Source organism: Thalassophryne amazonica, chromosome 15 (assembly GCF_902500255.1).
Source record: "Thalassophryne amazonica chromosome 15, fThaAma1.1, whole genome shotgun sequence".
Taxonomy (NCBI): Eukaryota; Metazoa; Chordata; class Actinopteri; order Batrachoidiformes; family Batrachoididae; genus Thalassophryne; species Thalassophryne amazonica.
The window spans coordinates 91,979,903-92,002,910 of NC_047117.1; the positions used below are offsets into that span (position 1 = coordinate 91,979,903).

General features: G+C 42.9%; 1 protein-coding gene across 1 annotated transcript in view; it reads right to left on the reverse strand.

Annotated features, from left to right (window-relative positions):
• Positions 1-9,966, reverse strand: part of abcc6a (ATP-binding cassette, sub-family C (CFTR/MRP), member 6a) — a 46,567-nt gene extending 36,601 nt beyond the window's left edge. Inside the window, exons 1-3 of the mRNA XM_034187870.1 lie at positions 9,576-9,966; positions 2,963-3,139; positions 2,740-2,865 (exon numbers count right to left, since the gene is read on the reverse strand). Coding sequence (XP_034043761.1) covers positions 2,740-2,865; positions 2,963-3,139; positions 9,576-9,617 — 345 coding nt within the window. The 5' untranslated portion in view covers positions 9,618-9,966. The remainder of the gene's footprint in view (positions 1-2,739; positions 2,866-2,962; positions 3,140-9,575) is intronic.
• Positions 9,967-23,008: the final 13,042 nt, after the last annotated feature.

Consider the following 23,008-nt stretch of genomic DNA (forward strand, 5'->3'; position numbering starts at 1 on the left):
TTAGTCTTGGTCCAGGACCATCACAAACCCAGGTATGCCTGCTTGCTCAGCTTCTCCTGTGGTGCAACCAGTTTACATATTACAAAAAGATCACTTTGACACTTTGCTCACATTGAAAGAAACCCAAGTCGTTGTGCTTCCCCACTCTACCCAACTCCCAGTCCAGGGGAAGCACAGAGAAGGATTCAGTGGAATTTAGTAAGTTCTTTCAGCTTTTCCCGAAAAATACTGAGGGTGACCACACCAGATCAGGTATGGATCTGCATGCTGATTTGGTTCAAGATTTATGCTGGATGTCCTTCCTGAAGCAACTCCACATTATACGGAGAACAGGCAGGGGTGGTCTTCAACCGGGAACCTTCTGTTTTGGAAGCAAGTGCACTGACCACTTGGCCACCACGCTGCCTGATGAATACCAGAACTTATGAGGTAGAATTCAGAAAGTTCACCTCCACACAACAGTCACAGCTCCAGAGTACATATACGTATACATATATACTTATTGGGGATCCCACAAAATCTCAGTATATCCAACAGGGCAGCCCAGTAACTGAATCAAACACTTTTTTCAAAATCAACATGGGACAGAAAGAAGCCCTGCAGATGGTCACTGAGCGCTCTCAGAGGGCGGATATGGGTGTGGTGGATGTGAATCCAGACCACTCTGGTCACTGAGCAACAAGCAGCCAGCACTCAATCGCTTGCAAGGATCTTTCCCAGGAACAGGGTATTCCTGTGCAGGGGTGCATCTAACTTCAGCTGAAGGGGGGGGGGGTTCTGACTTGGCTGGATGTGCTAATGGCAGGTTCCTCTTGGAACATTTAAAAGAACAAAATTGATAGCCTTTTTTTCTGCATTGTAAGGCAAACTGGGAAGCTGGGGGGGGGGGGGGTGAGTCATGATTTTCGTCGTGGTTTTTAATGAACAATTTTTATTTTAAACAGTGAAATCTTCCAATTCTGCATGCAGAAGCATTGAACAACCATCCTTTATCTATCTAAGCCCTTTCCCATATTTTAATCACAGTTTTGGTAAGCAGCTTGAGGTGGGTTGCAGGGGGGGTGCAGCCCCCTCAACCCCTTCTCTGGATCAGCCACTGCTGCAGCTATTGCTATCTGTAAGTCAGCGCCCTTACACAGTATTTTAAGATCACTGAGAGGAGCAAGATAACTCAAAAAAAAGGAAGTGTTAAAATGACTTTTTCTTTTTTGTGTGTGTGCGTTTTTTTTTTTTTTTTTTTTTTAATGGTTGATTGTAATAAAACTGGAGGCCTGGTCTATATGTATATATACAGATAAAAGAACCAGGAAAGGTTTTAAAAATACTTTATTACTGTGAGAGTGACTCTAATGAGTTTCCTTTTCTTTTTCTTGCTGTCTGCAGAGGCATCGAATTTAAACACGTGACTTAAATACATACTTGGTCAGACAAGCAGCACACAGAGAGGGAAGCGGGGCCAGACCCTGCCGTGCCACCGCACACCTATAGTATATAACCAGCAGCCAATAGTCTGAAGCAGTCTGTGTAATTAGCTTAAACATAAGCTGCAGTTGTGTCTCATCCTGCTTCTATTTGGTGGTTGTGCACCAAGAGGGTGGATGAACTTCATCTGAACCTGATACGAGGCTACAACCATTGAATGCTCTAAAATCGCCCCCAAAAATCCACCTAAAAGTTTATCCCAGTTGGGACTGGTGGGAGTCGGAGTTTTTATATTCAGCAGGAGAAGGACAAATCACCCGTCCATCACAGACACCTGTAATCTGTGAAATCAAAGTATTTTTCTTAAAAGAATTTTGCATTTTGCCCCATAAAATGTACATTTTTAAAATGGTTTATAACTCAAATTTTTACAATGCAAACGTTTTTAAATCAGTCCCAGCAATTCATTTTGATAGCAGACGTGCTGATTTTGTTGATTCATTTTGTCCTATGTTGCATCAAGATGATGTCATGTTGGTCTGAACTGGACCCTAAGTCCATGTTCTGATTGCCAGCCAAAACATGATTTTTAGCACATCTTGATTGTATTGAGATTGATTTTTTTTGATAATCTGAATAACACAAAACTGAATCAAATCACATATGGAGGTAATAATAAATGCATGCACAAACACACACACACACACACGCACGCGCACACACACACACACACACACACACACACAAGCCCAAATTGTCCAAATAATAATAATAATGATATATAATGATATATATATATATATATATATATATATATATATATATATATATATATAAACAGTCACAGAATATACAGAATATAAAAGTGATGACCAGAAATAACTGATTTGGAAAGATTGAGCAGCTGAAGGCAGCTGAAATGCACCCAGTGTGCTGCACATGACTCAACAAGATTCTTACAGAGTGTTCTAACACGGATACATTCTGGGTCAGGCATGTTTCAGTGGAGCAAGATGAAGCAAGAGGTTAACTTCAGAGAATTTTTTTTTCTAATAATGCCGCTCCATGCTGGCTCCCGTTCCTACTCCATTCACATACACTGCTGAGCGCTATGTCAGTTCTATAGCAGCCGATGTGGATAAGACAGAAAATGAAGATTGCAACACAAACACACAGATCTGATCTGGTCTCTTGCAATATATAATGTGGACAGTGAATCAGTGAGATTGGAATCACGTATGCAATGAATCTGATTTGAACGAGCAGTAATATTGGAACATCGTCACATACATCTGTACAAGAACAAAGTGTACTCACCACAGTCATGCTGCGTATGATGGGGCTGAGCAGGAAGACCATGTGCTGGTGGATCTCCTGGCTCCTTTCCAACAAGATGTAGAAGAACTCCACAAAGCCAAAGGAGGCCAACAGGAAACCCAGCACCTGAAACAGACATGATCCTGCTTTGGTTTCTGCTGTCAGTCACACCAAGAGCACCTGAACAAGAACCTTTTTGTCATGACAATGTTTAAAGTCTCACCATTTTGGCGAGGCAGAGACAGGACATCTGGATGCGTCCATGGTCATGGCAGTAGAGATGGAGACAGTAGAAGGGGGCCAGCAGCCACAGATAGACACACGGGACCCAAACTAGAACTGTGTTCTGGAAACACTGGGTCAGATCTGGGTTGGCTGTGTACCATGTCCGATTCCAGTCCTGGGACAGATCAAAATATAGAATTTAGACAAACTGACATTTGGCTGATGGAACTCTGAGGTCCAGCATCACTTTTGAAGAACCATGGCAATTATTTTGACACTTTAGTCTGACACAGCACACATCTTATATCCGTAGGTTTCAGGTCATGATCTTTGTCTTTCTGCTGTGCCCATTAGGGGGCGCTAGAGCGTCATCTGACCCTGTCCTCTGCATATTCCTTTGTCCATCACAGTACTCCCTCAGCACCTCCATAATCCTCTTTTTTGGCCTCTTTCTTCTCCTCCTGTCTGCTATCTCCATCCTCAGCATCCTTCTCCCTATATACCCTCCCTACAGCCCTCTGATGTGCTCATTCTACATCCTGTCCACCCTCATCACTCCACAAGGAAAATCACAACATATTTCACAGTATGAATTCATTTGTTTGGCTCTTGTTCAGTATCTTTGACATTTTATTCACTATGATTAAAATAATAATGGGTTCCTTTGCACTTATTTCTGAAGATATTCTGATCTGTGCACCAGGAATTCAGGCTCATCAATAATCTTGACCAGCACTGTGTATCGTGTTGAAGATGTTTGCTTGTAATGTAACTACGTGGCTGGATTTGATCTTAATCCCGGTTTGTTAAAGTGCTGGAAAGTGAAACCAGAACACGTGCCAAAGCACGAGTGCGCGCGCTGCCGTCATTTCCGAAAAAGCTGTGTCAGTCCTGGAATTTTTGGTCTCATGAGATGATGATGTAATGTGCTCTGGCATTTAATTGTTTATGCCAATAATGAAACATTTAAACAATGTGAGACGGCAGATGAGGCGTGTTTGAGGCTGTGGAATGGCGACTGCACCGTAGGCTGCCTGCGGTTAAACTAAGTGGCTAACTAAGTGGCCTGTTGTTGACTTGCTTCCCTTGTTTATCACCTCGCTGGTCTAATGAGGGGCAGGGTGTCTGGCGGTCCAAACCAGTCTGCCCTGCGTAGTCACCACAGGAAGTGGTTTAAAGACTTTAGCATAGTGGAGAAGTCTGGCCGTTTGGTCGACTCCCAAACAGGACAAGAGGCCACAACTGGTTTGCAACTGCGGGCTCATTATGTAAGAGTCTGCCCACGACCTCGCCAGTGAACTGTGGCAGGTGAGATTTAGGCGAATCCTTACAGGTAGGTGCTGCTGTTGGGAGTCTTACAGATTGATTTTGTTTGCGTCACATGAAGGGAACCACCACGTTTTGGAGTTTGACCTCAGTTTACCTGTTTCTCACCGTCTTGGGTTCACTTAGACTCACAAAGGAATAAGTCTGACTTCAGCGAGTCATTTACCGCAGCCTGTGAGCACCGACGTTCCAAAATCCATCTAAGTGATAAATGTGAGAGGGGGCGAGTGGGAGGCTGGTTTCACACACCCGTCTGACTCCTGCGGCCGCTGGCACGCACATCAACACATTTATGGAAGAAATTCAACTTGTTCGACACAATCCCAGCAGTTTCTTGAGCGTTTTGCTCATTACTGATCCCGTTTCTCTCCCTGGCTGAAGTGGCTGTGGAGCAGCAGCCGGTGCCAACAGCTCGGGTGCTGCAGAGCGTTTCTCTTAACATGACGTGAAACTGGAGCAAGCTGAAAATCTGCTGAATGTCCTTTTTGCATTCGGTGAACTTGACAGACAGGAAGTGCACAAAAAAAAAAAAAAAATCCCCTCCATGTGTTCAGAATAAGCTGAATAAAATTTGCACCGGGATATGAGGACAAATGTTTCTGCCTTGTGTGCCACACACCAGCTCAGAGCACATCTGTCATTGACTTGACACACGTTCCTGTAATTTCTAATAACATTCAAAATGAACTGGTTTCATTTAAATGTGAAAAAATTACATGTTTGTCTTCTGTCTTCTCAAAAATGCCTGTGGTGACATGTTGCAGCTGAGCAGGATTATGACACCACACAGACTTGGCCTGATACTAAAAAAAAAAAATATATATATATATATATATATATATATATATATATATATATATATATATATATATATATATATATATATATATGTGTGTGTGTGTGTGTGTGTGTGTGTGTGTGTGTGTGAATGAAAGTCATCAGACGGCTGATGTATACTCTCTTTGCCCGACATAACACAATAAAAAATGTAAAAAGTAAATATATACATCTGTCTGTAAAGGTGTTTTTAACCACTGTGTTTTGTGGAGTATAAATTGCATTTTTTAAAACTGGTTTAGATTAGACTAGATTAGATTATATTAGACAGAACTTTATTGATCCTTTGGGAAGATTCTCTCAGGGAAAGTAAGGTTCCAGCAGCATTGTATAGCAGCACACAGGGTAAGAAGCACACAGAGTATCAAAAGTGAAAGTAAAAGAAAAAAAAAACAGTTTGCAAATATAAATACACAAATATAAATACCAGACATACTGATCAATACTGGTTTACTGGCTACTACTGTTATATGGGTTTTCCTCTTCAAGAGGCATTTTTAACAGGTGCAACTTATACTCTGGAAAATACGCCATGGATGACTTCATTGTGCAACTTCATTGTGAAGTCATTCATATCAGTCAGTCACAAGCATTTTTGTTGGCCAATATGTGCTTTAGATGATCCATCTGGGCTCCTTTGTAATCGAGATACAAAAAAAGACGGTTTGTGGGTTTATGGACCATGTTTTCCTTGACCTTTGACCAAACTATTCCAAAACATAATCTATCCAAGTAATAGTCCCATCAAGCTTGGACACACACACATGCACACGCACACGCTCACACACACACACACACACACACACACACACACACACACACACACACACACACACACACGCACGCACGCACGCACGCACGCACGCACGCACGCACACACACGCACGCACACTCAGGCACATCAGTCGAAACAATACCATGCTGTTGCAGCATTGCAGACAGGCGGTTTAATTAATGTGATTACGTTAAATGGCACCGGATGGCACACTGAAGCATTTAATCATAAAACAGTCATGATGTGAGCTGGAAGTTCTGACTTCTGCACATGATTACTGAAGCACTTCCTAGAAACCTTCTTACAGCTCATCATGTCCCGCACAGCGACGCAGTGCCACTGTTCGAGCCCTGGAGTACCGTCAGATGAAGGTTTCACTCCTGTTGTCCACGTGCACAGAACGTGCAGCTGGTCTGACATCATTTACTGATTTCTGTGTGTGTAGGGTCTCATATCTGTAGAGGTCAAAGCGCATTTACTGCTCTGATGCACGACATGGCTGGGGGCGGGGTGGGGGGGACCTGCCTTAACCTGTAGGTTGTCAAGTCCTTCAGACTCAAAGTATTTCTGATCTAAATCTGTTTACACACTCTTTTGGGATTTTGAATCCAAACGTGTTTCCAGACACTGTAGATGATCTGCACAACTTGAACTTTATGGTCCCAATATGAACAGTTCAGATGCAAAACCCATGACCTCCAAAAGCACTCATTCTTGACCGCTTCATTACTATGCAAAAATATGACATATCCTGAGCCATTTTAATGTTATTTATGGAAATCTGTTTGTAAATTGTTTGGTTTTGAGTTTTGGTGAAGATGACCCTGTTTGGGGAACAATATCTATCTATAAGTCAACGATATCTATAAGTCAAAGCACTTCTACTTTGGTTGACCGGCCATCCTTCCACCATGTTTGTTCCACATTGGATTAAAATCTTTGGAGTTATTTTGTTCACACGTGGACAGATGGACGGACACAGAGAAGTGAAAACAATAAGAATGTGTTACTTGGAGAGCGAACAAATCACTTCATGTGTTCACACTGTGTTAAATAACTGAACTTCACTACCTCTGCCAAAAGACAGAGCAGGGTCATCAAAATCAGATCTTTGTGATGTCATAAGGTGAGAATGCAAGAGAGAGAGAGAGAGAGAGAGAGAGAGAGAGAGAGAGAGAGAGAGAGAGAGCAGAATGTCTAAGAGACTGAGATCACGCTGAAACTGGCTGAACTCTGTTGACCTGTGGATCATTTGCTCATTTCTTTTTTTTTTTCCTTTTTTTCTCCCCCTTTTTTTTGTTGGCATTTTTGGGTTTTGCCGTCTGTAAACTGACAAACCAAACTGACCCACTTCACCTGTGCGTCCTCTGTTGGCTGTCACTTAGCAGAGGTCATGAAGGAACCCTTTCTATCACAACACATTTTTCTATGTATTTTTTGCCTTCACATTTGTACATTTTACTCAGACCATAAAGGTTTAAATTCATGATTTAAATGTCCTTTGACTTTGTGATGTTGTGCAGCTGAGGACCTTTGAACTTTCAAATCCTTTTCAGAATATGACACTTTTTTCTCTCTCTTCTTTACATTTGGTGGGTTTGTTTTCAGAGTTTGCAGAAGTTTAAAACAAAACAAAACAAAAGTCTAATGAGAAACAGAACCAGTGAGGGAGAAATGAGCAACATGGGACCCAGCAAAGCTTCAGTGCTCCAGCTGGACTGCAGCCATTCTTCTATTTTGGAGTGTGTGAAGATACGACAGCAGAGCAGCAGCTCCACATGCTGAATCACACAAAGACCACAAACTGAAGGTCTGACCTCCAGAACATCCAGAAGCTGCTCAGGTTCTGGATGTTCTGCCCCCTCCTGCTCCACCACAAACCTTTTATTTGTTAATGTTCAGATGTTCTACCAATTTTTACAATTAAAAATAAAAGGAATTTGTCAATGAAATGCACGCACACACACACACACACACACACACACACACACACACACACACACACACACACACACACACACACACACACACACACACACACACACACACACACACACACACACACCAGTGATATCACAAATCTGACATTCCAAAGAGCACCATCCAGCAGGAGGCACTGCTCAGTTTGTTTTTTGTTGTGTTTGTTTCTTTGCTTGTTTGTTGTAGGACGGTTTTTACTGTTTGAATCAGATCCGGACCGTGATGTTTTGGATCAGCAGGTTGTCTTAATATTTCTTTACAAACCAGAATGTAAACGACATCAATGTAAAACCTTCAGTTCTTCCAGTTGGCCATTAAATGTGTCGCACACATAGTTGTGCACATTAGCAGAACCAACCTATGAGGTGGTTCTGATCCGGTGCCAACATTCATTACTACCACATGCCAGCATTGCTTTTGGATGGCACAGTGAAAAGAATTATGGGTAATCAAACAGCAGGGTTTGACTCGTAAATGTGCGTCATCTTTGCTGTATGATGGACTTCAATCGCAATAAAGTAACAAGAAACTGTCCATGTTTACATCAAACATTAACATCTGCAAACAGCCAAGAAAATTTGCAGCTTCTTTTCGTTTTCTATGCTGTGTTTTTTTTTTTTTTTAAGCAGTGGGTGTGACACTACCCCCAGTGATGAACTACACAGGTGAGCAGACACACACCTCTCGGCCGAGATGGTGCAGACGTCCAAACTCATTAGCACCTTCTACAGGACAGTTCTCCACATGAGTTCAGACTTCCTTCTGTGATGTCATTAAGCAGAACATGTTTTGCAGCACACGGATCAAATGGGCTAGTTTTGTTGGTTCTTTTTATGTGAGACCAACATTATCTCCGTTATCATTTCAGTTCCCAGTCCTGGTCCTCGAGACCCAAAGGACTGTCTGCTTTACATTTGTCCCTGATCAGAGACAAACGTACATTGTGTTCAGCCAATCAACAGCTGGCTGAACACTTTGGCTCCTGAGGACCAGGATTGGGAAATGCTGTTCTAGAACAAATTGTGCAAAAACACAGAAAGGATTTGATGGTCCAGATTAAACCACAATGAAACATTTTGAAGATCCAGATTAAAACACAATGAAACATTTTAAAGATCCAGATTAAAACATAATGTAACATTTTGATGGTGCAGATTAAAACACAATGAAACATGTTGAAGATCCAGATTAAACCACAATGAAACATTTTGACGGTGCAGATTAAAACACAATGTAACATTTTGATGGTGCAGATTAAAACACAATGAAACATGTTGAAGATCCAGATTAAACCACAATGAAACATTTTGATGGTGCAGATTAAAACACAATGTAACATTTTGAAGATCCAGATTAAAACACAATGTAACATTTTGATTGTGCAGATTAAAACACAATGTAACATTTTGATGGTGCAGATTAAAACACAATGAAACATTTTGAAGATCCAGATTAAACCATAATGTAACATTTTGAAGATCCAGATTAAAACACAATGTAACATTTTGATGGTGCAGATTAAAACACAATGAAACATTTTAATGGTGCAGATTAAAACACAATGTATCTGACAAATATTTTTTTAACTGTAACTGGCGCTAATGATTATTTGCAGCTTATTCAAAATAGATTGAATTTTCCAGAAGAATTCATGATAAAAATGTTGAAGAAGTACAGATGAATTTAAACTCACCCACAAAGGGTCCAGGCCGCTGAGTCGGCAGAAGGCATCCATCCACCCGCTTGCTGCTTCCTGCCCGTGGAGGTGACTCGATTCTGCTCCTCACACTGACCTCAGACTGTGTGTGTGTGTGTGTGTGTGTGTGCGTGTGTATGTGTGTGTGTGGAAGGACTCACAAGCACCTTTTGTCTGTACTGAACTTTTTGCCTGTGGCTGTGTGTCTGTCTTTTTATTAATCTCAGTAAATCTGTGCGGCTCCTCCTCGGCTTTAATAAAACATCTTCTCTGCCTCAGAACCGGTTCTGGCCTCCCTGAGATCTGGTGTCCTTCTGACTTTCACTCGCTGTGCCGGCTGTTTATGAGCATGTCTCCTTTTTGGGTGGGTGGAAATATTTCTCTCTCTCTCTTTCTCACTCGCTCTCCCACATCTGCTGGATGTGGATCAAAACACCACAGCTACTCCCTCAATGGGATGACAACCCCACACCCAGACTCACCCCTCCCACTTCCAGTAACTTTCCCTCACCTCCTTTCCTCTCTCCTTTTTTCCTGTTGTTTGGGTAACAGACGTTCTGAAGCCTGGATTTTATTTGATTTTATTTCATTAACACTCTTTCTTCTGTTCCACTCTAACATGAACCTCTTACTAATGAAGCAACTGATAAAAGTTATTATATGTTGACTCTCTCCAATCACAGCCACTGAAACTTGTAACATATCTGTAGCTACATATGACCTTGAGATTGCATCAAAGGTGAATCCATAACGCTCTATGCTCCATCACCTTTATCTTAAGATAACTGTCAGAAAGTAACTTTGTGTGTCTTTGGAGACACACACTGGTGACCTTGGTGGTTTCGTGGTTTCCAGACCCAGGTGTTGGAAAAGAAGCTTTTCAAACTTCATCTACACCTGCTCCTAATTTTGATCATACATGTGATGATAAGATTATTCTCCATCAACCAGCCCAAATAAAACTTTGACAAGAAACAGGAAAGATCGACCATGAATGTCTTGGTGGCTTCTCTCACTAGTCTCCTGCATGGACGTCCTGCTCATTACCATTTTGTCCTACTCTGCCAGATATTTACATTTATTATTGACCAATTACAACATCTCTAAAATCACCTCTAGGCTTTAAACGTGCCGAGTATTAAGGGACTCACACACACTTTGATCTGACCCATCTCAGGAGACAAATGTTACATTACATGGGTCACCACACACACAAAAAGGTTGCAATTCCAACACGTCTCTCGTAATCTGATTGTAATTTGCCTCAGATTAATGCTAACAGTTGTGCAAAATCTGAATATTCTTTGAGTGACCACCAAGATAACAAAAGCTTCTTCAGGGTCCAAAGACATAAGGCCCAAAGTGAGACGTTCGTAAGTCAAAGCTGGGTGACATCATCGATATGAGTGTGGTGTGAAGACCAACAGACCAGCACATACACGGGAAAAACTCGCTGAGCGGATGCTGGCGCTCACTTACTACATTCTAACTTCACATGAATCATCCAATGCCCCCCCCCCCCCCCCCCCCCCCCCCACCACACACACACACCTTTTTTTAGTCCACACATGTACTATGACTTGTTTATTTATTTATTTTTAATGCAGAGCTTCCTCGGTGTTCCTCATTTCCAGCTGTTGCACAAAAATGAATGTTGCTGACACGAGAAGACGAAGCGGAAAAATGAGTCACCTTTGGTTGAAGACTTGTAAAATAAGTGGAAAATGATCAAACATTCAGCTTTGTCACAAAGTGACGCAACGGGACAAGAAGAAGAAGTGACTTTTGGCTCCTTTAAGGATCATCTTAAAACACATTTGTTTTCTGTTGTAAATAATTTATGGTTTTAACTTATTTTAATTATAATCGTTGGTCTTTATGACATCTTTTTATTTGGTGATTTTAATTTGTTTGCATGAATGTTTGAACTTTTATTAATTTATTTGTTGTGTGGGCCGCTGAAGAGGAGGTACTGCTGGCCCACCACCACCAGAGGGCGCCCTGCCTGGAGTGCGGGCTCCAGGCACCAGAGGGCGCCGCCGCCCCACAGGAGCTGCCTCGGTAACAGCTGTCACCCATCACCTGAGACAGCTGACGGCAATTATCACTGGGGTATATCAGCAGGACGGCATCTCCACCTCATCGCCGAGATATCGTTCTACCTGGAAGGTAATAATCTCAGCTGACTGCTTGACAGTAACCTTTGTGATTTTTGTGAGTGATTGCAGACTTTTTTTCTCCAACGAGAGGTGGAGGTAGCTTCCCTGCCGTGCAGGTTGCTGGGTGCAAACGCGCCCACCTTTAATTGTGTTCTTGTTCCTCGCCAGCAGTACCAGGTCCGACACGCGGACGCAGTGGCCACCTGGGAGTTCGGAACTTGGCGGCTCCAGTATTCCCGGGGTCCTGTGGCGGAGGAAACCGTGTGGTTCCGGTTCTACTTTGGAGAGGCGTCTCCTATCTTCGAGCCTGCCCACACGACACCTTTGTGAATTGAACTTTGTCCATTGTTGTAATTTGTTGTTTTTGTTGTGCACGTTCGCAACAGTAAAGTGTTGTTATTTGACCTATTCCATTGTCCGTTCATTTGCGCCCCCTGTTGTGGGTCCGTGTTCCTACACTTTCCCAACATTATTGCTACATTCTGATGTTTTACTTTGAAATATCTTAGCCTGGAAGTGTGACATAAATACGATGATGATGGTGAAGACATTACATTATTTTGAATGGCATTAGGGTTTGGAACAGCTTCGACACGTAGCCTGTAAAACACTGTGACTGATGAGTAAGTGCATCCGTTCAGTTTGTTTTTGACAATAAGTCAGAAACAGTAAACGCTGTCATCTGGTGCATCTCCAAATGAAAAGGTCATGTCATGAGGATAAACTGATTAAAATTCTTGACACATCTCCAGATGTACAGGTGCAGCAGCTTACTCTGCATTGTGTTGTGAGTGTGACTCCTCACAATCTCTGGCATGGGAGGTGGACGCCCTAAAAACCCGGGGTCTGGTCTGAGTGCTCAGAGAATCCTTTAGCCATCAGGGGAGTGAGGTTTACTGCCTACTACTACACAGCGACCCCTGCTGGCCTCCGTCACACCAGGACAAAGCTCCACAGGTGGTTTCAAACCGAATACCTTATCTGGGAGGCAACCATACTAACTGCTTGTGTAATGGACCAATTGTGTTGTAGTCCTGTTTGTGTTCCAGTTTTTATTTGTCCCCTTTTCTTTTCCTTCCGTTTAACCCAGTCTTGATTTGTTAGTTGTTTTTATTTTTGTCACTTGATTATTCTCATGCTAGTTTGGTTCTGATCATTCCTTTTTGTGCATTTATCTTTTGTCCTTGGTTGTGGTTCTTTATTGTATTCTCGGTTCACACACGTATTGCATTTTCGGTTATTCATTATTCATTATTCTCTACTCTCTGGCTTTATATTCGGTTCAGTCATTTATTGCCTCCAGTATAAATTGTTCGGGTTCATCTTGAAGTCACTGTTTAGCCTTTAGTTCATTTATTGTGTAGTTTTCTTTACCTTTTACGCTCAGTCCTGATCTAGTTTTGTCTTACCTGTTGTGTTCTCGTTGTGTAATCTTTAGTTGTATTTCTTGGTTGTTTAGTTTGTATCATATGTCGTATTATCTGTTATCTATCTTTCCCATTCTAGTTTTGGTTATGATCAGTAGTTTTCTTGTTTTCCACTTTTTAGACTAGTCACGTTATTTCTTAGTTTGGTTCCTTTCGTTTTGCTCACATTAATTATTGTCTTAAGCACGTCACGTTTTCCACCGTTACTTTTTATGATCACTTAGTTCTCTTGGTTCTGTCCGCATTGTATTTTCCTTCCCTCACGCTCTTGCACTTGTTCTGTCTTCTTTCTCATTGTTCAGCCACGCCCACTTTTTCAGATCCTTCTCCCTCACGTGTCCTCCTTATTTAAACTGTCTGTTCACTCCCTCGTTGCTCGTTTTTTAAATGATCAATGGACTGCATTTATATAGCACTTTTCCATCTGCATCTGACGCTCAAAGCGCTTTACAATAATGTCTCACATTCACCACGATGTCAGGCTGCTGCCATATGAGGCGCTCACTGCACACCGTGAATGACAGGGGATTAAAGACCTTGCCCAAGTCAAGCTAGGATTTGAACTGAGGATCTTCTGGTCTCAAGACAAACGCCTTAACCACTTGTTGATTTTTATCTCTTTCCAGCACTTTGTCTCAGTCCTGTTTGTGCCGAGCCGTGTTTTGACTCTGCTCCGTTTACCGGATCCTGCCTTTTGCCTGAGCTCTGATAACCCAGTTTGCTTGTGTACGGAACCCTGCTTGTTTATGATCACGTCTTCTGTCTTGTCCCCTGCCTGGTACCTTTGCTCTGCTGCCTTCCTGTACACCGAACTCTTGTCTTCATTAAAGACCCTGAATTTTGACTCTTACGTCCTGCTTGGGAGTCTGCATTTTGTGTGCAGCCTCCACACAGCCTGTCAGACTGCCACCTTGTGGACATGTCTGGAATTGTTGTGGGGATTATCCTCATCACATGCATGATAGAAAGTAGGAGCAGGTGTAGCTGAAGACACTTGTTCTATCATTTGCAAAGCATCAGTCTGGTGGCCACTAAAGCTCCTTCTTACTCCATCAGGGGAGTAAATATTGTATTTTCCAGAGTATAAATTGCACCTGTCACAAATTAAAAGAGGAAAAACTTTATATTTCAAAATTGCACCTTTTTCTGTATTATCTTTTTAATTTGGGATTTTTGTACATTGTACATTATCAGTCATTCGGTCATTATTACGTCCGTCAAGGATAAGTAATAAAATCATCAGCATTTATTTGTGTGTTTAGCTGTTAGAAGGATTACATCAAAATTACTGCACAGATTTTAGACCATAGAAGAACCCATTACATTTTGGAGGTGATCCGGATCCAGATCCAGATTCTGGATCAAGTTTCACTTTATATAGGCTTTGAAGGATTACTTCAAAACTACTTCAAAGATTCTCACTAAATTTTCACCAGGGACACATATTAGACCTTGGAAGACTCCATGGAATTTTGGAGGTGATCCGGATCTGAATTGGTGGATGTCAGAACTCTCTGATTGCTCTTGTTGGAGTTTATGTTGTTTAGTCCTCATGTTTGCCTGTTGCAGATTAGTATTAACATAAAAAAGGGAAAAAGCTTTCATAATTTCCAGGCTTTGGCCACTGATATAGATCCACGGCAGAATAAAAGTCCAGACCGATTACACATAGTCCCATAGAGAACTTTTACACATCTTGTAATCCAGCATTGACCCAGACCTCTTGTTTCAGCTTTCAGTCATTTTATTTAATACTGAAAAAAATCTAACAAATTGACATGCAGGAAAATAAAATATTCCTACTGGAGGGGAAAAAAAGCTCCAAAAAATTATTACAACAAAAAGAAGAAATGCTGTCCATAAAGGTCTTTGTCCTGTGCGTGGAGATGTCCACAGCCGTTATTAAGACACGGGGGGAACTTCAACACAACAGCTGTGCAGGAAAATATGACAGTCACCATCATCATCGGTGCAAAAACACGGAAAGTTCAGCATGAAAGCCGCCTGCTGCCGCGTCCATCGTCTCGCCATGTGCAAATATGAGATTATTATTTCAACATGAGTCATTATGTTACACCTCCCCTCTGGAAAGCAAGTACTTTTATTCAGCTTTTCCTGCAAAACAAAGACAGTTATGTCACACAACACATTTAACTCACTTTGCATAAATTTTGGATTTGGTGAACCTGCAGGAACCTGAGCACTGATGCGGCCGAGCCGAGCTCAGAGAGTCAACCGCGACCTTTTCTTATTCCCTTTATGAAAACAGTGTTTACTCTGATGGATTTGGTGTGAAGAAAAGAGGACATGAAGGATTAAGAGGGGAAAAAAACAAGTGTCTAAGTCTAATGTAGCTGTCAGACAGACCTAAACAAAAAGAACGACTTTAACCGAGTGTTGTGTCTCAGTCAGACCGAGCAGATTGTTGCTGCTGCAAAGAAATGATGTGAAACCCCTCTGCCATCGGGGCCAAAGTGTGGGAGGCGAACACAAGCTGTACTGTTTACCGGCCACCTTTTGTCCCAAACCAGACTCATGGTCCAAACACGTGGGCTCACTTTCTGTTTAAACTCGCGTAAGTGACGCACTCGAGTCATTGCGGCCCAAAGTATTTGTGTCTTCTTAACGCGAGACAACATCTGGAGATCGGACGTCATTTTTAGATGTGAGGCATCGACGCCGCGTTCGTCTTCTGTAAAAATGGGCCTGAACTTTAAAAAAGTTGTGTTTGTATCCGTGAGGTGACTTATGGGCACCGACTGCGAGTGCCCGCCGAGACTCCTCAGCTGATCTCAGGGCTGGAAGTCGAGCAACTGATGGAGGAGAAACTACCACCTGAAGCAACACTCACCGTCGTGCACAGCATGCACGTGCACCGACGAGCGTGCATATGCAAGCATCCACACGTCTGGCCTGTAAATACGACCCAGATGAACCGGCCAATGGCCAGACAGCAGACTGTTTACACCAATGGGCAAAGAAAGTGACCAATGGGAGGCGAGCGCTTGTGGTCATGGCGTGTAGTAGTAGTAATGCAGGGCTGGCAGGCGTTGAATGTGGAGGGTGGCTGTGGGGGTGGCGGAGCAGCGGTTTACCAGTCTGGGTCACCTACACTTCCTCTGGCCTCTCTCCCTGGGAGGAAAAACAGTCTAGTCAAAATAATGGTGTCATTTTGGCTTCTTACGTTTGAGCAAGGCACGCCGAATTTAGCAACAGCCAAGCAGAGGGAGGGGCCTAAACCAGATTAAGAAACAAGGGAGGAAAAAAAAAAAGTGTTGTGTATTTTTCTCCTCGTAACTCTTAAATAAGCAGCCTTAAATGAGTGGCAGCGCTCCAGATGGGCTGTAAATTCAGATGTGTCAGCCTACGCAAGCAATTAGGCTCCAAGTTTCAGCTTCTGCTTTCCTGCTTCTCGCCTGCAAACTCCACATCGACTCTGGACCTCTCTGCTGTTCTTCTCCACTGATACGAAGAGGAAGAATCTGACCTCCCTCACATGCCCTGTGAGTAATATCAGGCTACACGCTGAGGCAGCGAATCCTACTGCTGCATTACTCACATGCTCATTATTCATTACCAGGAGAAACCTGTGATTAGGTTCTAAAAAAAGCTTACTGGTGAAAACTAAACAATTTCTCATAAAATAAATCTGAAAAATCAGAAAGTAGAAAAGTTTGGGGCAATTGGCGGAAACAGACACTCGTCACACTGTGGATAAGCAACAAAGATTTACAGATAAATATGATTTGTATTTTGAGTTGTATTTTGAGAGCATGAAGACGTGTTACAGTGCAACTGTAAAGTATTCACAACGCTTCACTTTTTCCACATTTTGTTATGTTATAGCCTTATTCCAAAATGGATTAAATTCATTTTTTTCCTCAAAATTCTACACACAATACCCCATAATGACAATGTGAATAAAGGTTGTTTTTTTTTCAATTAAAATAAAAAACAAGAAATCACATGCACATAAGTATTCACAGCCTTTGCCATGAAGCTTAAAATTGAGCTCAGGTGCCTCCTGTTTCCACTGATCATCCTTGAGATGTTTCTACAGCTTAATTGAAGTCCACCTGGGATAAATTCAGTTGACTGGACATGATTTGGAAAGACATATACCTGTCTACATATAAGGTTCCACAGTTGACAGTGAATGTCAGAGCACAAACCAAGCATGAAGTCAGTGGAATTGTCTGTAGACCTCTGAGGCTGTAATTGCTGCCAAAGGTGCATCGAACTAAGGGTGTGAATATTTATGTACATCTGATTTTAATAAATCTGCAAAAATTTCAAAAAACTTTTTCATGTTGTCATTATGGGGTGTTGTGAGTAGAATTTTGAGGGAAAATTAATTTAATACATTTTGGAATAAGGCTGTAACATAACACAATGTGTAAAAAGTGAAGCGCTGTGGATACTTGCCAGTGTTGCAGACCGAATGGTCCGCCCCTAAAAATAAGGCCTTTTGCATCTGCGCATGCATCATTTCGGAGCTCTGCTGCTCGTCTAAGACAGAGTCACTTCACCCGAAGCTATCAAATGGATCAATGGGATGATTAACCATCAGATGATAAAGGTAAAACCTCTTAAACCAACCTGCTGGGACTGCCCCAACCAGTCCCAGCAGAAGACTGCCCCTCCCTGAGTCTGGTTCTGCTGGAGGTTTCTTCCTGTTAAAAGGGAGTTTTTCCTTCCCACTGCTGCCAAGTGCTTGCTCACAGGGGGTCGTTTTGACCGTTGGGGTTTTTCCGTAATTATTGTATGGCCTTGCCTTACAATATAAGGCGCCTTGGGGCAACTGTTTGTTGTGATTTGGCGCTATATAAATAAAATTGATTTGATTTGATTTAAATCATTCTAAAGTCAGTTTTAAGCAGAAACGAGGCTGTTTTAAGCAGAAACTCTGCGAAATTCTGTGACGCTTTGAAATAGCCGATGCACAGTGAACACATCAGCTAGCCGCTCATGTAGCTGCGGCACTCTGCTCGCTTCTGCCGCCTTTATGATGAAATAATGCTGAATTTATGTGGAAATGGTTGTTGTACAAAAGCTTCAGATATCTGTTGCTGAGATAGATGATGACTGGAAGCAGTTTGAAGCAGAAACGATGTGATAATCTCTGAACCGCGGCTGATGAACCATGCACAGATGCAAAAAGCAGACTGATTTTTTAGGGGGGACCATTCGGTCGGCGACACTGGATGCACTATAGATACTGTAGATTGAAAACTTTTCCTTTTGGGAGGAGGTGCATTTGGCCCATTCACAACTGAATTCAGGCATGTACCTGGGAACACCCAGCCAAAACTGCGAACCAAATTGGGCTGAGATGGGTCCCATAGAGAAAGAGGTTTTTTGTTCTGACCCCAATAACTTTAAGGGTTCTGGCCCATTTGTGACCCAATTCAGGCATGTACCTGGCAACACACAGCCAAACCCACGTACCAGGTTTCAAGCAGATTGGCCCAGCGGCCGCTGAGACATAGTCGGAAACCTCTGCTTGACAGACACAGATGTGTACCAGCAATTATTATAACATTATAAGATGTTTGCATCCTCACCAGAACGTCAACCACATCCTCTGTGTATGCTGGAGTTCCGTTTGTGGTTTTCATTAGGTGTTATATTTAAGGACAAATCTTGATGTGTGGTTGCTCTGACACAAATTTGTAAAAAACAAAAAACAAAAAAAAAAGCATAAAAGAGGTGAAAGCACATAGCTCTAAGGAGATCATGGTTCCATTAACCCAAAGTTGAACCCTCTGGGGTCTGCCTGTTAAAATGTCTGTGAGCCAACATACTGTACTAAAATATACGCTAGTCAATTATTATGCAAGTGAGCATTCATATATATCAAGATGTGCATAATTATTAGGCAGCTTCTTTACCTCAGACAAAATGAATCAAAAAAAGAAAAGAAATTTAACACACTGAAAGTCAGAAAATGTAAAATACCTTTCAGAGGGATGCAACACTCGTGAAATAGCTAAAATACTGAGGTCTGATCAGCAAACAATCAAACTGTCAAGACTGGAGCACAACCCAGGACCCCTTTGCAGAGAAACACACAGGTGAGTGGATATAATGTTCCTCAATTGAGGTCAACAACCAGGAATGGGACAAGATACACAAAGAGATCAGTGTGAGAAGCAGCTAAATCCGTGAGGGGTTAAACACAAACGAGGGTCGGTACAACAGGCACAAGGTCAACACACACAGGGCGGACACACGAGACACCAGAGTCCAAAAGAGCAGAATCGGGGTCAGGCAGCAAAGTTGGCAACAAAAAGGGAGGGAGAACACTGTAGACACTGGAAAGCTCAGCATGAAAATACAAGACAATCTGGCACAGGAGACGAGTGGAGAGAGTCAATATACACATGGGGAACTAATTCTGGGAACCAGAGACATCTGTGGGTGACTCGGATAACTGGAAACAGCTGGACAGACACACAGGAAGAAAGTTAAAAATTCTACAAAGTGAAGGTGATCACAAAAATAAAACAGGAAGTGCACAGGGAAGACAGAACCGTAACACAAACATTTTGTTGCAAATAGTCAACAGGGTCACCAGAAATGTTTGGAGAAGAGATGCAAATTAACTGGAAAAGACTTGAGAAGAATTAAACATGATGCTACCAGGAACCAGTTATCCTCCAGTGACACTGCAACCAACCTGCAGTGTCCAAACATCCAAGGTGTTGAGTGCTCAGACACTTGCCCAAACCCAAAACATGACCACCACTGAGCAAGATTTCCCCAAGTTGAAGTGTCAAGACTGGGCCAACAAATATCTGAAGACAGATTTTCCAAAGATTGTTTGGACAGATGAAATGAGAGTGACTCTTGATGGACCAGATGGATGGACCTGTGTCGGAATCACGAATGGACACACTGCTTTGAGTCAGACATCAGCAGGGTGGAGGAGGGTACTGCTGTGGGCTGCTATCATTACATGATAAGCTAGTTGGACATTTTCGAGTTGAAGACAGACTTAAAATCAACTGAACAGCTTGGACTCCGGCTAGGACGGTTGCATTCCTCCCCTCTCCTCTCCTCCTTTCTGCTCTCTATCTCTGCTCCGACCTTCAAAGTCCCAGCTTCACCAGACTGTGAATTCTTCAAATTATGATTTGGATTAACTATGGAATTGATCAGCTGGTCTCTCAACGCCATTGACACCATTTGTTTTCGACAAGGAGATCAGGGTTTGGGGACCCTGCGTGCCCTGATGGAACCTACCCAACGGGCTTTGCTCTCGACAGCTGAGAGAATGGAGTGTGACATGTGGCTCCACTCTCTGTGGAAGACGTTGAGGATTCATTCATATTCACTTTTATGGTGGGAGGTTTGGTGCTGATTGGTTTGTGTGCTGCCCTGACCCACAGGAATATTAGCAAGACGGCTGCTTCCAGAATTTTGTCCCCTCATCAGTCCATCATAATTAATGAGTTGGGCAATGCTGTGTAATCTCAGACTGCGTGAACTCTTGAACTCAAACGCAAAATGGATTCAATCTCGGAGCAAATCACTGCATTGCAAATGAATTGTACTGCTGAGGACCAGAGAATATTATTCATAAATTTGGACTCTCGACGGTCAGGGGTGCAGTAAATAGAATTCTGTATCTCTCCACCAAACATCAACATGGCAGCCTTATCGGCTCCTGAAGGCCAAATTCCCTGCTCTTCCCCCAGAAGGATCTACAGCCTTGGTGAAGGAATTTGCCCCCCCTTCTCATCTACCCCCCCAGCCTGCTGTTGCCTAGCAACATCAGACTTTACACACACACGAACAGAAACTGTCAGACTTTACACACACGGACAGAAATTGACAGAAATTTAACTCATCTGCAAACGACGCATGTCTCCCTCCCTCCATCCCTATTACCCCCCCCTGTGTCTCTCCACTCCCCTCACCCTGGCTTCCTCCTTGCCACCTCGAAGGCAGCGCGGTTTTTTACTGCGGCAGCCTTCAACCCCCAGGCTGGGCGGTGTGGGCCCCTCCTGCTGCGGCCATCACCCACTTTGCCTCAATTCAGAAGATGGACTACTTCAAGTTCAGTGCACATAAACAATGTCAAATGTATATGTGTTGTCTTTCATTTTGATGTGTGCCATTATTACAGTAAACAAGTAATAATTGTGGATTAATTGCTGTATCTTGTCTGAGGTAATTGGAGTGTAAACGTAATTGCCCTTTTTTGGGATCAATAAAGTCGTCTGAAGTCTGAAGTCTGGTAAAGCCACTGCCAGTTTTTAGAAGATACTTTCTTCAAGCAGTGGTCCAGGAAAAAGCCTGCATCATTCAAGCAGGTTGTGAGTGTTTTGAAAAATGTTTTTTTATTTAGATTTTTGCAATTGTTTTAATTAAAAAAAACTAAGAAATCACACGTGCATAAGTATTCACAGCCTTTTCCATGAATCTCAAAATTGAGCTCAGGTGCCTCCTGTTTCCACTGATCATCCTTGAGATGTCAAAGGAATTGTCTGTAGACCTCCAAAACAGGATTGTCTCAAGACACAAATCTGGGGAAGTGTACAGAAACATTTCTGCTGCTTTGAAGGTCCCAATGAGCACAGTGGCCTCCATCATCTGTAAATGGAAGAAGTTCAGATCCACCAGGACTCTTCCTAGAGCTGGCCGCCCATCTAAACTGAGCGATCGGGGGAGAAGGACCTTAGTCAGGGAGGTGACCAAGAACCTGATGGTCACTCTGTCAGAGCTCCAGCATTCCTCTGTGTAGAGAGGAAAACCTTGCATTACAACCATCTCTGCAGCAATCCACCAATCAGGCCTGTATGGTAGAGTGGCCAGATGGAAACCACTCCTTAGTAAAAGGCCCATGGCAGCCCACCTGGAGTTTGACAAAAGGCACCTGAAGGACTCTCAAACCAGAAGAAACAAAATTCTCTGGTCTGATGATACAAAGATTGAACTGTTTGTTTGGACGAAACCAGGCATCATCAGCTGTTGGCCTTCAGGCACACCCCCGCCCCACCTCCTGTGATTTTCCAGTCACGTGTGTCATGACTAAGAGGACAGGGATGACCTAAAAACTGTCAATCAGCAGATCTGCAACAGAGTCCTGTAAGTCAAATAAATTATCCAACAAAGTCTCTGTTCAGACTAGAACTTAGCTTTGGCCTGTAAATCATCTACTTTAGTCCATCGTGCCTCCTGTTTCCACTGATCATCCTTGAGATGTCAAAGGAATTGTCTGTAGACCTCAGAGACAGGATCATCTCGAGGCACAAATCTGTTGGAAGAGTACAGAAACATTTCTGCTGCTTTGAAGGTCCCAGTGAGCACAGTGGCCTCCACTGGCCAGAGTGACAGAGGATCAGGGAGATACTGTCCATGTTCTCAGGTGCACCCCCCAATGTCCTTACCCAAACAGTCCTGTTCCTTGTAAAGTTGGCATGAACTCTAATGTCTTGCCGGTGGATTTACAATCGCAGGCTCCAATACTGCTGTGCAAGTGTTATGGTACTGAAGAACAAACCTGCGGCTTCAGTCCGTGAGGCCGGCTGAACTCCTGTAGAGTGAACACAGTCACAACCAGAGTCAATCAATCAATCAATCAACTTGTTTCTTATATAGCGCCAAATCACAACAAACAGTTGCCCCAAGGCGCTCCACATTGCAAGGCAAGGCCATACAACATTCATGAAAAACCCCAACGGTCAAAACGACCCCCTATGAGCAAGCACTTGGCCACAGTCGGAAGGAAAAATTCCCTTTTCACAGGAAGAAACCTCCAGCAGAACAGGCTCAGGGAGGGGCAGTCTTCTGCTGAGACTGGTTGGGGCTGAGGGAAAGAACCAGGAAAAAGAGATCG